Here is a 16,928-nt window from a genome sequence, read left to right on the forward strand (position 1 = left end):
AATTTTTTATTGCCCAATGGTATTTATAAACAGTGACTGAAGTATTATGAAGGATGCTATATGAAGGGTGGGTCAGAAAGTTAGTTTATTTAATACATAACATTATGATCGTGTTTGGATGGAAAGGAAGGATATATTAAACATTCTTTTGAAGACAATGTGTAAATCACTTTCTTATTAATACTTGGTGAAGAGCTACAGATTTGAGCTCTGTAGGCCAGGTGTTTGATAATCTCTTCTGCATTTCCATAGCCTTTGTATTTTTTTTTTTCTCAATTACTTAGAAAAAATAATCTTATACAATCTGAGAGAGTATTCTCAAGCTGGCCCTTTTATTGCATTTCTATATACAGCAGAACTGCCATTTTCACTTGAAGTGAATGACAATATAAGTGGATGTATACAGTTTCAGTGTATTTTTTTGACTGTTCAGATTTTTTCATCTGACTTTTAAGAGGAGCCATCTTGAGGATGTCATCTAAAAGATAAAATTTGAAAACTTTACATAAAAAGTAACTTGACACTAAAGAAGCCAACTTTAGATTCATTTCTCTTGTGCCTTTATACATCATACATTTCAGAACCTCATTTCAATAAGCAGAGTCTTCATGCTGGCATTATTTTAAAAGCAGTGGCAGCAGTATGGAAGGCATCTAGAAAACAGAACATCCTGCAGCTTGTAGCGTTCACACATACAGCTCTTGCAGAAAAGCTTAGTGACTTTGTAGGTCTCTTATTCCACTTTTTGAAGCGGTATAGTGCCTACTGCTTTGTATGCACATTGTTACAAGAATTAAATGTCAAATTCAGCATGTTGCTTATATTTAAAACATCATGAGCTGTCAATTCCTGTGCCTATAATACCCCAACTATTTCATAATATTGTACACACACATCTTAGATAACAAAATGTAGTAACTTGAGATTTCCAAGCGTAATGTGCAATTATGGTAACTTGTAAATCCTGATCAATGGGTATATCAAAGTAACAAAAAAGGTTGGAGGTATTTTTTAACATTTCTAGTAGATATTTAGGAATGCTTGTGTTCCTCTCTTCATTGGCTCTATAAAATGTTTTTATTATTCTGGGTAGAATTTTAGTAAAAAGCTGTCTTAAAATGGAAATTTACACCTGCCTTATTAGCAGTCCTCTTCAGATGAAATCATAAGACATGATTTAAATGTATTTTAGTACTAAACATGAGGTGATCAAGTCCATTTTCCAAGCAAACTACTATAATTATATAAATGTATTTTGTTTAACCAAAAACAAATCCAAAATTACTTTCAGTAAGACAGATATTTTTTGAAGGCTTTCTTTTCCTAATATGTAGAAGATAGATCTGGTGAATGATTGCAAATCTGCTGCCTAAAAACTCAAATCTGAACTTTATATCACTCATGAAACGGAAACACTTTAGCTCAATTTAGAATAATATATTGGTCTGCAGAGGAAGTGCACACTGAACCCTGCTGTCTCAAGTACACAGTCAAGGGGTGTCTAATATGAAACGTGTTGGGTGCGTGCAATAAATCCAAAACGCGTGGAGGTGAGCAAAGGGCCCCATCTGTTCTGTCCTAGAGCATGCTTAACTAGGGTTGTCATGGTCTTACTATTAAATTGGAATCTTTCCCCTAATCTTGAAGTTAGACACGACCAGATTTGCAAGCAGATTTACAATTTTCACTAATTTTCCTACCATGACTTCAAAACATACTTAACAAAAATACATTCTGGACTTTTTCAAAGGGAGATTTACTTTTCTGCAGCTGTTTCCCATAGATCAAGCTCTTGCTTGAAGGTTAGGGTTTTAAAACAGCATGAAGATGAACTTGGAATCTTATACTGCTCCCCACCCCCAGCAAATTATAGTTCAAGAAGCACCAAAAACTTATTTTCCTAACCAACCAGAAGTAGGGTGCACACATTGCAGAGGTTGGCTTGTGGTAAAAGATAAACATTTAATGGAAACACTTCCACATGTATATAGTGGCTCATTAAACTATTTCTAGAGATATTAAATCTGCTTCCATTTCCACAAACTGACTTGAACCCTCTTTGCTCTCTAGCATCTTGAATGTGTTGGAGTTTTTTTAACAGTTTTTTTTTTCCCTTGAGGCCACATTTAATCCAAATGCTGTATTCCTTGATTATTAAGACTTCGAACCCCTGAAACATATTTGTCATTTCAAAACTTTGATCTTTTTTTCTTTTTCTTTTTTTTTTTTTTTAATTCAGCCTTTTAATCTGTTCTGTTTTGTTTGTGCACAATATTTCGTAATTAGGGACAGATCATCCCTCTAGCTTTCTAATATTCCACTGACCCATAATTTCTTGGGGAAGGAGAGAGACCTTCCTGGTGCTTTTTGCTGACATACATACAGTGAATCTAGTTTGGTTACATTTTCTCGTGTTGAAGTGCTGTGTGCAGTTGGATACAAGTAGAACTGGAAATGTGGAAAAACATTTTAGTGCTTTTGAAAATTGTGCTGTATTGTGGTTAAGAATAAACTTATTTCTTTATGCTAGTTAAGAAAAATAATAGCTCAAGTCCACTTCAGTTTTGTTTGTAGATATTTGTGGTGTTTAGAATATTAAAGCCAGTGCTTTAAATGTCATTGTACCTATTATCTGATTTATGAAATAGACGACATAAAGATAACTGTGTAAAATGTTCAGGAAGAACACTTGAAAGAAGATAGAAAAGATGATACAAAACCCAGTTGTGAATTCTGAGAGTATCTTCCAGCGTGGTTTGTGTTTTGCTGGGAAGTACTGTTGGCTTTTGTGCCTATTCCTTTCAGTAAGGGTTGGCTAATAATTAATTTCCTTTCTTTCTACTTTGTTATGTCTCAATAACCTGCGATGACATGGGTATGCAGTTATTGTTTCTCTCTGAGTGCTTATGTTTTACGCAAGGTGTGTTATCTGTGGTTTCTGTAGCTGGAAATTCTCTGTCAAATAATTGTATGCATTTGCAACTAATCAGATCATCAGATCAAACATTCTCGTGACTTCTTAGTATTTAATCTGTAAAGTTAAAATCTGACCTCCAAATTATTGAAACAGACTTTGAGTTGATAACTTTGTTTTCCAAGGTGGCTTTGGCCACCTGTACACAATCATACATGTGATTAATTTCTTTTAATAAATCTTGCCTCATCTATAGTAACCCTGTAGTGGGATCTGGCTATAAAGTTGCTGATGATTTGCTGGGAAGCAGCAGGCAGAAAGTAGTTGAAATAAAAGAATAAAACAATCTATTTAAAAGAAATATGGATTTTTGCCATATACATGTGTGCAGAAAATAGTCTTCTTGTTTCTTAGGGGCTCCACCTCAGACAGAAAAGTTGTTATTTTTTTCCAGCATTCAAGAGTCTGTTGCCGTGCAGATTGTGTTCCTTTGAATGCAAACAAGCCCTCTGCAATATTGTCTGGTTGGGGGATGCTACTGTAGGTGTTAAACTGCTTGGGGTGCGAGGAACCATCCACACTTCATAGTGGCTGGTGGCACACAATGTTGTCCTGTTAGTACAGGTAAATGTGAATAGCTTTAATGGGTGAGATTAGGCTTTGATTCAAAATTTCTCTTTGGTCGGGGTAGCACTCTAGCATGTGTTAGGCTGCATTAGTTTTCCTGGGTTTTTTTCTAGAAATACTATTTTAAATTTGGATAATTTGTAGTGTTTTAAAATTTATAAACAAACAAAAAGCCTAATAAGACTTCAGAAAAACAGTCTGTGTAAATGGCAGCATTTTCCATAGAGGTGGGAAAGCTTTGAGAGAGCAACAGTCGTGCAAGCAGAAAACTGTAGTCCAGTTCTCAACACTTCTCTCTTACTTAGCAGTGAGTTAATTGGCATATGTGTTTCGTAAGCATCCATATGGAAGGCAAGACTGTTTTGAGAAGAAGGGACTGTGTGATAGTTCTTGAAACTATACTAAATACATTAAGTTGGTGTTAACGCATATTCAAAACAAAAAGTCACTTTTCATATTCATTAGACATTACACCTAATTTTGAGGGATTTTGCTTTTGTAATACATGTTTAAATGAGATGTCTCTGCTATAGTCACCCTGAATTTGTGATAAGGGCAGGAAAGATGCCATGTTGGCTCTTACTACAAATGCAGGAGAACTGTCACACAAATAACTTGCACACATGCAGTTTCCAAAGCAGGACTGATATGTATATTGCTACTTTTATATGCATGTATTTCATGTGAAATATAGTACTGGAGAGGCTGTGTTTTGGTTTTCCAAACCTCACCGATCAGTGTTTAGTCATTTGAAATTCATGTTAACTACTTATGGATTGTATTTTGCCTAAAACCACGGGAGTACTATGGTAGTTTTGACATGGACGTCCAAGGAAGGTAACAGTTTTGGTTTGGCTCTGAAAGCAAAATAGTAATCTGGATGTAGTGTTCTGTATCTGAATAAAAGCTTTTGCTGCCAAATGGACAATGGCCAATTTAACAAAGAGTGCTTTTTCTTTTCAATTAATATGTTTTTAGAAGAAAAGCAAATCTTTACTGTAATCTTTTAAGACCTAGAATATATTTTTCAAATATCCTTTGAGACATGCAATCCATGAAGCTTCAACTATTTTTGTACAATTACAGTTTTAGATGAATTATAAACTCTTAAATTAAAATTACAGGCTTCTGTCTAAGAGTCATAAAGGATTAGAGACAGTTGGAAGCAATTTCAAGGGGAAGCTCCACAACGGAAGATTTGCCAAGGGTTTGAAAAAAGGTGCAAATCAAAATGTAATACTTTAAGTGCTGTGTTTGCTACATGAAACACACCAAAATGAATGGGCACTGAGTGGGGTGGTGTAAGTGTTTAGGATTGTTTTCTGTCAGGATTCTGATACTTAAATATTGTGATGTCCAGAGATAATGTTGTTCATTGACCCTTGCAAGACTTGGCTTTATGCACTTTAACCCTTACATGTTTATGTACAAAATTGCTTTCTCCTATGTTCTTTTTGGGTTTTTTGGAGCATTTTTTCAAGCTTTTTCTGTTCACCTATCTGCAAAACTTATGCATATAGAAAATAAGCTTCCTATTAAAACTTTCTCCGTGGGAATTGAATCCTATTTCATAACACTTGTCTGCCTCTTCCTTATAGAAATGGTTTTCTGTTGTTTTTGTTTTCCAAGTTTGTGATGCTATCTGCTGTCTTAGATAAGAACTATGGTAATAGTTGCTTATAAAATTCATAAAAAGAAGACTCCATTCTTCTAACTAGGATAAATTTGGTCATTTTTCTGGATTCTTATTCATTAGACTTTTAACAGTTTTAAAGTTTTACACTTCTTGCAAGGTAAAGTAAAACTTTGGAAGCACATCTTCTTTTAGCAGCAAAGAGGATACCGTTAAACCTCACACGCTGTGTTGTTTTCAGTCTGATAGTCTATTATGGTCAGAAGAGCCTTTTCAAAAATTAGTAGGAATTTGTGATATCAGTTTTCAGGTTTGCAAATACTGCTCCCTTAAAGAGAAATTATATTTTTGCGATGGAAAGATGAAGCTTGTTAATTTATCTTCATGTTGTATTAAGATGACTGAAGCTAAATTCCCTTAAAGAATACATATTGTTGAAAATACAGGCTCCAAGTTAACTAGTGTCTTGTAGGTCTCTGTTCCTATTCTCTCCTAGTTATTTCTATGATGGCTTTTTGATTGGTAATACTTCAAGATTTGTATCATTTTATTAGTCTCTTTTTACTGACTTATAAAACTATAACCCAGGAGTGACTTTACAGAAATTCTTGGTAGATTTTTCCTGAATGTCTTGTTAAGGTTGAGAGGGCAGCATAAATCTGACACCAAAACTGTTTGAATGGAAAGCACTTCATGAATGGTTTTCAACATAACAGCAGGTGTTGATATTAGATCTCGTCTGAACTTCTCCAGAGGAATATGTTTCCTCTAAAAAGCATTAATTTGCCAGAATTCAAGCATTCTTCAGTTATGATGATTTTGATGGAACTCTAATGGCAACCAAGTAGGTTCTGTCTACAGGGTTTGTGGGATTGGTTGGTTGCCAGTTGGTGAGCTCAGGTCCATGGCAGAGTTCTGGTGCTGCAAGAAATTCACATCTGAAATGCTTTGGAGACAGGTCTCTGAGCAGATTGTGCTTTCTGGGTTCCATGAGCTGATGGAAGAACTTTAGAGAGGTTTCAGATAAAAACATAAAAAAATGTCTTGAGAAAAGAGATTGTAATTTCTGAGTAGTCTGTTTATAGTGATCCTCAACTTGGAAAGAATTAAGTTGTTTAGCTGAACTTTTCCCATAAGAGGTGGGAAAGTGCCACTTCTAAACTGTATAAACTGGGAGAAAGCTAATATGAATAGAGATCTTTGTAGCACTAGGATAGTGAATAGTTGCTGTGCTCTGCTAAACATTAGAGCTGTATGAAGATAGTGCTGACTGAATTCTGTATTTTTAAGTGTTTACTGTAGTGTCTTTCGTTCATATTCAGTCAGAATAAATTTTATTAAGCATAATTTCCCCCTGTACTTAAGATTTTCTAATCTGTCCCCAGATGATCTCAATATGACACATCAGCACTGCGTTCTGGCTGGTTTTTCACCTCGGTTCAGCTCAACTCACAGAGTGGCAGATGTAAGTATCAAAAATGGTTTGCCGTTCGGTCATTTGTAAAACTGATATTCTGGTACCGTATGTGCAGCATCATGTTGTCTTTTCCAGAACTGTGGTTCACATTTAAGCTTATGACTCAAACTGTTTTCTTGAACAACTGTAGATTTATTTTTGGGTTGAGGTACACTTCTTTCTGTACTAGTAGTTTGCCTAAACTCACAGTTAGGCATGTAAAATATGAATTAAGAGTGTGCTGCACCACACCTCATGGATTACTGGTGAAATGTAGAAACAACTGTATTTTTACCTGTGTTGGCTGGCTAGATGTTTGATGGTTTAGACGTTTGCATAATTTATATCAATAACTCTTTAGACAATCCAGGAGGCATTACACTTTTGCTTAAAAGATCATGAAATGAAGTTTCAGAAATACAGCCCTCCTGCTCTTTTACTTTTATTATTTTAGAAGCAAATACATGTGTTCTGAAGTGACTATATATACATTTTTTCATTGTATCTTTATAGTGTTCAAGAGGAACATTGGAATACATATTTGGACGATGTGAACTGGCACTCCAGAATTTGCAGAGTGATTCTGATTCAATGGCTTTATCTTTGAAATCACTGGAAGCTGCAGTTGTAAAACAAGTAGAAGAAATACATAATGAGGTGAGACGAAGTGCACTGAAAACACTTCAGCAAGGTTCTGAGAGGTGCAGTCTGCTTGGGAAGTTATTGGCAATTAAATGTGTTCAGCTGCTCACAAGACATTCATCTGTACAAGTGTGAAATGTGTTTTTCGTGACGTTTTTACCTGGGTAGAGTAATTGGGATTAACTTGGATCGATTGTTTCACTCCCACGAAGTTTTCATTTTTCCTTTTTAAGATCCCTCTGCTGGTAGAATAAAAGAGTAGTTTCAGTAATGTTGCACCAGACCTGATAGTGTGGGGACAAACCAAAGTACTTTACAGCTTCTCTGACAAAAATGGAGAGAGAAAAAAAGTCAGAGGGGAAGAACAGGTAAAAATTCTCCCTTGTTTGTCAGGTGTTGAATTGGCTATTTACAGGATGCCACTTGTGCCACAATTGTGAGTGTGCTTTAAAGTGTATTCTGAAGAAAACACAGCAGAAGTGATTGTGAGGAATGTAGGTAATTTTGTGCCACAAAATATGTACTCTAACAACAGACTTTCTCAGGATTCCACTGAAGCTGGCAGTGCTTTCTTGCTTGAAAGTACAGACCTGGAGTCTTAACAAACACATTGATTTGACAAATGAACTGAAAATATCACAGAGTTTTGGCAAGTTGTGGAAAAAGGTAGTTTTTCCTGTAGTATAAAAGCAGGGGTTATCACAAAAGATGTAATTTGGCTTATTCTCTTAGTGGATACAGTCAGGAATGTGACACTGGGACTGGGTCTTCATACAAGGGTAGTGTTTCTGAAGATGGTAAATTTAGTACTACTTTTTATTTTCTTTCCCTTATTTTATAAGTTACAGAAAATGTAGTCAAGGCTGTGAATTAGGAGTTTAAAATGACAGATTGTTGAGGTGCTCTGCAAAGCTGTCCTTCTACCTGAAACAAAGCTTTCAGCTGGACCCAACTGTAGAGCACTGATGATTATCTCTCTTGAAAAACAGCTATAGCAACCAGTTAATACAGACTTCTGAAACATTTTCTACAGTACTCCTATATTCAGGCATTTTGAAGGAGCTGTGCTGTATTTCTACTAAGATAAGTATGATCACTACTAGAAGCCATATAATACATAGGCAATTTTCACTCATATTAGAATTGGTGTAAACTGTTTAAATTGCTGTCTGCTGAGGAATATAATATTGTGTATTGTTACTAAAACTTCATAGAACACAGTTTTATCTGCATTGTTCACAGTTGGTAAAATTGACTATAGTGATGGCAGAAGATTTGCACCCTTGACTTTTAGCAAAACAGCTCCCAGAGTAATTTAAAGAAGTCTGATGCATGCAGGGTTTTACAAAACATTAATCAGGCTCAGTCCATAAAACTACACGCATATGTGGTTTGCACAGCTAGGGGCACATGCACAGCTGGTGTAAATTTGCACGGGTCCTTTCACATCAAAGACATGCGCCGGTTACATCAGGTGAGAGACTAGCCCCTGGTGTTCGCAGTCACCTGAATAATTTTGCTGTGTGACACACAGGGAAGTTTCCTGTTACACATATGGGATATACTGTAAGAGAAATCGTTGTTGACCTTGTACATATTGCACACTTAGATGTAGTAGGCACACTGGATCTATATTTCATTTGAAAAGAGAATACTCATTCACCTGTTTTTATTTATTTTTTTTTATCCCAAGGTCACCTCTTCACTTGAAGGATAAATTCTGTATTTTGAAGTGCTACTTAAATTTCATTTATTTGCTGCACAAGTAGACAAAATTACTAGAGGCTTATCACTATGGTAAATGCACATTTCTTTTTTGAACATCACTGAAGTGAAAACATACAGATCTGCAAGGCTAATGCAACTTTTTCTGCATATAAAAGCTTCCAACCTTCTTTTACTCACTGTATGATAAATCTTTGTATTTTCAGGCACTAATACAGGTTTTAGGTCCAAATTTTCTCAGGCAGGTGTAAAAGAATAATGTGTTTTGCTTCTTTAAAGAATCAAACTGTTTACTGATGAAAATTAGTCTTCCTTTGATGAGTGTGGTCAAGATTTGATCACTGGCGTGTATTTTTTCCTTACTTTGTTAGTATATTTAAACACTAAAGTCAAAATTGCACAATAAGTCAAACGCAGAATTAAGGAAGAACTGCCACCCAATTTTGCCCATGTATTTCTGTCTGATATACAGCTTTCTGTGCTAGTTCTAAACCTCTTTGTGTATTTTTTTTCTGTTCCTCTGGACCAGAGATCATGAGCATGAGATTAGACAGTGTTACCATCCCTAAGATAGTGATGCTTTTGTGTTTTATATTCAAACATTATCATAACTGAAGTTCTTCATAGGATTCAACTCAGATAACTAGATGCAGCCATTGTTCTAGATTCTTTATTTTCCTGGGTTTTTTTGACCCCTCTGCCTGGCATCTCTGAACTGGTCACCAGAGCTCATTAACCAGAGCAGAACCATCACAGTGCCACCAGCCCATGTGCAAGTCAGCTAAAATGTACTAGTTGAGCACAGATTCACAGTCTATCCTGGCATTAACTGCTCTGCCAAATGAGGTCTGGATGAATTATCTGTGTCTGCTGGAGGGAAAAAGCCTAAGAGCAAGTCTGAAAGAATGAGGTATGATTCTGTGCCTTCACTTTCATACTCCTGGGCAGAAAAATCGACTTATTGTGCTGATAAAGTGGGTTTAAACTGAAGATCTGAAGCATAGGCGGAAACTTATTTTTTTCCATTTCTGTGGTGGTCAAAGAAACCTCTAAGAAAGGTATGAGTGAGTATCCAGGGGATGTCTTTACTGATGTTCTATATCCCTGAGTTCAGCTGTCAGAGGCTTGTCTTGGATGTCTGGACAAAGGTCTTCCTGTCCAAAAAAATGAGATGCTAACCTGAGGTTTTTAGCATCTCTAGTGGGCAGCCAGGTAGAAGTTTACGACTTCTTTAGACTTAGCTTTGTTGTCATGGTCTCCCTCACTAGAACAGCCTTCAAAGGAATATCTGAGTAATTGCCAGGTATGTGCTGTTTGTTAGATGTGCAAGTCACTTCGCTCCCGGTGTGTACTTTGTAGTTTTAAGTAAAGATAACTTTAATTAAGGGCTCACATACTGCTTGTCTGAGTAGCTTATGGGCTTGTAGTCTGAACAAATACTTCCATGGCAGGGTGTCCAGTGAACGGAGTGTGGCAGGGTGAGCAGAAGTAATTACCTGGGCAGCTGTGACGTACAATAGCCTAACAGTGCACACATAGTGTTCAAGATTGAAGTTACCCCTTTAAGCAATTAGATTGCTGTTTGGCCGGTAATAATTTATCCTGAAATAAATGATCTTGCAGAGTTCACTGAACGTGAACCTCTTGCCCCTACTGAATCACACTTGGCTTTCCAAAATATATACAGCTGCTGGGTATGTCCCAAACAGAACTACAGGGGACCTGGGGAAACCCTTTGGTGAGTAAATGCTTTTTAAGGTAATAAAACACTGCTGGTCAGATGATGTAAATGCTCATACATATGAAAATAAATCTGCAGAAAAGATCATCACCAGCCTATTCTTCACATTTCAAAGAAAATTTGTTTTCCTTGCTCTGAGTAGCGCAAAAGCTGGTAATAGTTCATGTTGTAAGCTAGTTTCAAGTCGTCTTTATTTGCCAGCACCACACGAATAATTGGATGTTCTCTATGAAGTAAAACGCTAGAGGAGGGGTTTTTTTAGCATCTGGAGATTGTTGAAAATGTAGCAGGTTTCAGAGTAAGTACTCAAGTTTGAAAAGGTGGGGTTTTGTCCTCATCAGGGTTTTTACTCAGCTCTGATTATCAAATCCCTATTACTCTGATTAAAACTTGAGACTGAACTGGTTGCTCTGTTGCTTGTGAGGTGCAGTCACTTTTTCCTACAGCAAATCCATTTTCATGGCAGCAGTAGATAAATGTAAGTGTGGTGAGTGCGGAGGGATGTAGAAAAGCCTGGGCTAGGTAAGCTGAAGACACCGAGGTCACTGCTGAGAAAGGGTAGCGGTGTATGCAACCAAAGGAAGGTTAATATGTTTTAGTACATCACAGTGGGCTGACAGTGTGGTTGGTGGCTGGCTAGTACGACAGAGAGAAAATATAGATCACCTACATATGTGGCATTTAATAACCAATACTTTTAAATAATTGACTGAGGAGCACTGGCTCACAAAATGTCAAATGGTATTGTTGGCCTTTTACTACCCAGTATTGACTATAACCTAAAATTGGCCTTTAATCATTGTTTAAAGGACAACTTGGAAAAATGTTGAGGTTAGACATATGGGGCCTGATTCTGAGCTTACTTCCAGAGATCTAAGTCATCAGCGAAAATTAATTAGGAGATGAAAATTGTTCCTCATACACTCAGCATATATATTTTTACATGTTAATATGTTTAAGCTTTGTCCTGTTCAGTCATGTAAAACGCTTTCTAATGACCATTAAAGTTAGGTCTGGTATGTGAGGGTCTCCCAAATAAAACTCTGTGACAAAATGCTTGGCAAGAGCTGTTAACCTGAGAGTTTTGTCACAGAAGATGAATGTTCTGTAGCTTCAGTTCTGCTAAGGCTGGAATTGAGCTCTTTGTCTCTCTCCAGTATTTACCGCTGTGGGTTTTTTCCTGGTACAGCTCCTCCTGTTTCTGGAAGGAGGCAAACCAGGAGGAGCCCCGCTCTGCTCCAGGAAGAGTTATTACAGAGTAGAGTTCAGTGAAACAAGAGGACATAAAGCATTTAAGAGAACTTGGAAAGCAGACGACATATGTTCTTGTTAAAACGCATGTTTAGTAATGGATGCGGTGTAAAAAGTGTTGGTGTGTTAATTAAAAATACCAAACAAATGTAGCAGAACTGGAATCTCTGGAAGTTTTTAGCAAAACGAAGTATTTATGCTTTCATATATCTAAAACAAGGACAGAGCAATAGAGGAATCCTGTCACTGTTCCCCATCAAGTTTATTTTTTTTCCATAATCAACAGTTATCCATGCAGAGCAGTCACTTGTCAAGCACTTGATGGTGAAGTTGGTGGGTGAAACATTGTTTTTTTCCCCAACACCCATTTTATTCACTCAGAGCTAAACAAAGACGTTGTGAGTCGAATGTGAACCTGAGTTTGAGAGCTCTAGTAAACTGTAGTCCCCGTGGTTGAACAGCCACATGTTGCAATTCGGTACACTGACCTCTGATGAGATGGCTGAATCCTGCAGAAAATTAACTGCCCTGTTACTAAACTTTACCTCTTGCACTTAAAAAGCAGCTTTTCTGTGTCAAGTTATATATTCTGTGTAGGATCAAGACCGATTTAAAATTTGGCCAAGATGCCAGACTTGAATTAGACTGAAATTACATAGATTAATGTAACAAATCAATATGACCAGTCAAAAATCAGATTGACTGAAATATATTCTTGCTATGATGATCCATATTGTAACATTGATTTTAATTGAAAACAAAATTTCATTAGTGGCCTCATGTGATTCATTTCACGAAACATGTTAGCCAGACGTCATATGTTATAGCCCATTCATGGTAGAGGCCAGCAAAAACAAGAAGCAGTGGAGGGAGAAAAAAGTAGTGAGTGCTTAATACTCTAGTTGAACTGTTGCTATGCTCAGCCTTCCCAAAACTCCCTATACTGAGGCTTTTTATTTTCTTTAATTTTTTATAATAGCAAACCATAACTTGGTCCTTCATACCTCATTAATACTCTAGAGGAAGCAAACTTTCCTTCAGCTTTTTTTAGGAAGGATGTCATCAAACTTCTGTGCTATAATAAAAAGTCGCTAGGCTAGCAGTCCGATTTTTTGAAAGTGTTTTAAGACCCGTGTCTGCCAACTAATCATGTTGTTATATTTTTACCCACAAAGTTGCTTTAATATTCTTTTTATACACTTCAAATTTAAGTATCTTTTATTGTAATCTTTACCATATATTGAGCAAACAGTTAATGTTAACAAACACTTTCAGATTTCTGTAGCCGTTCTGTTCACCCTTGCAGGAAAGAAAGCATTAGGTGATGGCTCTGGGCAGTCTTCTTTATTCTCTCCCCTTGGCAGGTTGTCTCTCTTTGCATCGTTGGAGCTGAGCAGGGATAAACAAAAACCTTCATGGTACAAATAGTGATTAAAGCAGCTCTGAACTCGGTGTGAAACATAACTACCACAACAAAGATAAATACAGAACTCTAAACACCAGAACGATGGATTACTATTAAAGGAAAAAAGGCTCAATGGAAATTACGATAAATTCAATTATTTTGCTTAAAGAATATTTGATGAGCTATATATTTATGTTTTAGTAAGCTAAAATGTGCTCTGAAAGCAATGGGCAGCCTGGCTGGGAACCAGGTGGCTTGGGAATGTATGAGAAACTCTGGTTCATAACAATGCTGTGCTCTCATTTCATAGCGGTTGGCTCACCTGCATTCTAGCAATTTTATTCCTGCAAGATTTTTCAGTCTTTTATGTAACTGCAATATTTTCAAACCCGCGGTGTTCATCAAAATAAGCCAGAGTTGGTACATATTTGACTGAATCATGAGTAAATGTAAACTTTTAATGTTCTTTGTACATGTACCACATGTAAAGAAAAGAGATCGGGTTTGCACCTCTAGATTTGAAGGGTCAAAAATTCATATGGAATAGAAATAAACAACTGGGTGTAAGGGTGCATTTAGAAATGAGTTCTTCAGTAGCTTTCATTTCTATGGGATTGCTCAGGTATTTCATGTATTACCCCATGCCTGCCCCAAATAATGAACATAGATGTTTACGGTACCATATGTTTTTATCTTGCAGGTTGAATTTGAGTGGCTTAGGCAGTTTTGGTTTCAAGGCAAGCGGTATTTGAAGTGCACTGATTGGTGGCTTAAGCCTATGGCTAAATTGGAAGAATTTTGGAAAAAAATGGAGATTATGGTAAGTAGTAGTTTTATAATCTAGAGCCTCTAAAGCTTAACTCTGAGAGCATTCACAATGATGTTTTTAATTGTACTGTAGTAATGAGATTTAAACTTTATTCAGAACATATGACAAGTGGAATCAATGTCAGCCTTCCACTGCTGCCTCTGATTTCTTTCCCCCGGTAGCCAGCAGAAAAGTGAGCAAACTAAGATCCAGACCCCCAAGATTTTAGTTATTTCCCAACTTTGCTTGTTTTCAAAGTTTGATAGCCTCATAAAATGTCATGTATCAAATACTACATGACATGAAACTGTGCATTGTCAACTTTTTCATACAACACCGAGAGACAACTCTTCAGTGACAACAGTGGTGAATGCACCCGAGGAAGGCTGAGAGTAAAACCTGGTGATCTGGAGGTACAACCGTCTGTTTGTAGCCCACCTGCATGCTTACACCATAGCTGAGCCAACAAGAGGAGATCAGTTTCTTGAATAATTGTAGGGATTTTGGTTCCTGTACATAAAGTACGTCAATGTGCCTGTAGCTGACTAGAGAAGTTTGTGATGTAGTTGGGGGTGCTGAGTATGGTTTGTAGCAGAGGTGGGTTTGAATCCCGGGAGGTCCAGTGCAACAAGAATGTGCTCTTGAGTTTAGAGGGAAATGTCGTGAGTCATTGAGTTGCTCAAACGCGTTGTAGCTTTTCCAGCAATGGCTCGTTTCAGACTTGGAAAATAAGTGTGGAAAAGTGAAACTTTCATTTGTGAAATCAGTTGCCGCAAGGAATCGGAGAGCATTAAACTTTCCTACAAAAGGAGAGAAGTTATGCATAACTTGTTTATGTTGGGTTTTTCCCTCATTTTTGTGTTCTTATATGCTCACATTCTTGAGTGATCTTCATAATTTAAAAAAGATCTTTTGGTTTGTTTTTCTTTCAAATGACAACTTACTCGCTTGTAACACAGGCTTAGATGAGGTAGAGGCAAGTATGTTTGATTGTTATTTTATATCCATTGTGTGTTGAGAACATGGAAAAACAGCAAACTCAGGAATTCTCAAGGGCTTGGTTTTCTGCAATTGGTGTGACATTACCATGTGTCTCTAATTAGAAACACGGTGGCGTCAGTGGATCTCCTTTCAACAGGCCTCAGGATGATATTTATCAGCAAACTGAAGGTTGGGCCAAGACAGAAGCTGCTTCTAATTTAAATTTTAAAAATGGTTTTAATGTTTATGACTTATAACATATTAATCACAATTAATTTCAGCTATTGAAGGAGACAGAAGAGAATGTTAATTGAGAATGTCTGTTTTGTTGAGTCTCTAAGTAAATTTGATGCTTACTGTATTTGAGACTTGGAGGTAGGGTGGGTTTTTTGGGCTTTAACCTACGTTTTGCCCTTTAGTGTTTAACAAAATGACAGTAGAGGGCAATGTTGAGCCACAGTTTTAATGCAACAACAGGCACAGACTTAATAAAAATACATAGAAATGTAGCATTAACATCAAGAATTATCCCTGTTGCTTCAAGTTAGCTGTAATCTCTAAGATTCCATAACACAGGAAATCAATTGTGGGTTAACAAATTCAACAGCAATTTAACATAAAAAGTGCAGTGTTTTGGTGCATGCTTAGCTTCCACAGCATTCAGTTAAATCAAAAAGGTTTTTCTGAAGGTACTCAGTAGTCTACAGTCAACGCTTTTTTCTCTAAATTTATAATTTTAGCTGGATGATTCTTAAAGAAAAAAAAAAGTGGCAAAAAGCTTATATTTAAAATGGCACAGAGCTGTTGATTTTGTCACAGTAGAGTATTATTGCTTAAAATGAATTATTTCTTAAAACACTTAAGCAATGCATTTTTTTACATTTGTGTGTGAGCTGAACTTATTGACTTATTTTTTTTGATCTATGTGTCTACAGTGATACAAAAGTCAGATGGGTTTCCCCGTATGCCTTTTTTGCTTTTTCCTATTCCCCTCACTCTTGTTTAGTGTTGCAGTCTTAGAGAAGAAAATATACTTTTCCAGAATGATTTCTAATTCTGCTAATTGTAATTGCTCCAATGTCACAGCCAAGTAGGATACTGCAGGAAGTTTAACCCAGTGTCTTCAAACCTTTGGGCTTTCTTTCATATTTTTGAACGTTATGGCAAGCACACAATTTTATCATCATGTTTATTCCTGGCATTTCTTTCCCTGAGGATAGTTTTACTTAGAGCTCGCTCTTGTGATGTAAATGTTAAACCTTTCATTTGAATGACATTCTGATAAAACATCACATTTCCCACAATATTACCTCATGAATTTATGAACCATTAAATCCAAAGCAGTTTAACCAATCTTCTTCTCTTTTCCCCCCTCCCTTGAAAATATGAAGGCTATTCAAATGTTCGAGGGGTTTTTTTAAAAGTCATCCAAGATTAACACATTATCGTCTGCAACATCAGGATAAACGCGTGCTGAATTCAAAGGGAGAGTTACCATTTGAAAAAAGACAGGACAAGCTTTGCTTTCTGGGTAAAGAGAAGTCTGAAAAGCAGAAATCTCATGTGATGTGAGCAAGTCTTGCTGTAGCTGTTCTGAGATTCAGTGGAGAGACAATTTGTCTCTCAGGGTCTGATATCATGCAAGCCTTGCAATCTGACATTTATTTTAGCTATGAAAATCTTCCAACGCCATGCTGCAGAACTCCTACAGTCTCGCCTTTTTTTTGGTGATGGTGGTTTATTTT

The 16,928-nt window shown here is 36.7% G+C and overlaps 1 protein-coding gene across 1 annotated transcript in view; it reads left to right on the forward strand.

Moving 5' to 3' along the window:
• The window catches only part of FTO (FTO alpha-ketoglutarate dependent dioxygenase), a gene marked incomplete at both ends in the record, with an annotated part of 230,320 nt that overhangs the window by 55,276 nt on the left and 158,116 nt on the right, over positions 1-16,928 (forward strand). Inside the window, 3 exon segments of the mRNA XM_080351785.1 lie at positions 6,560-6,639; positions 7,144-7,287; positions 14,095-14,214. Of these exon segments, the coding sequence (XP_080207911.1) occupies positions 6,560-6,639; positions 7,144-7,287; positions 14,095-14,214 (344 nt within the window).

This window comes from Nesoenas mayeri (genome assembly GCF_963082525.1).
Source record: "Nesoenas mayeri genome assembly, chromosome: 12".
Lineage (NCBI taxonomy): Eukaryota > Metazoa > Chordata > Aves > Columbiformes > Columbidae > Nesoenas > Nesoenas mayeri.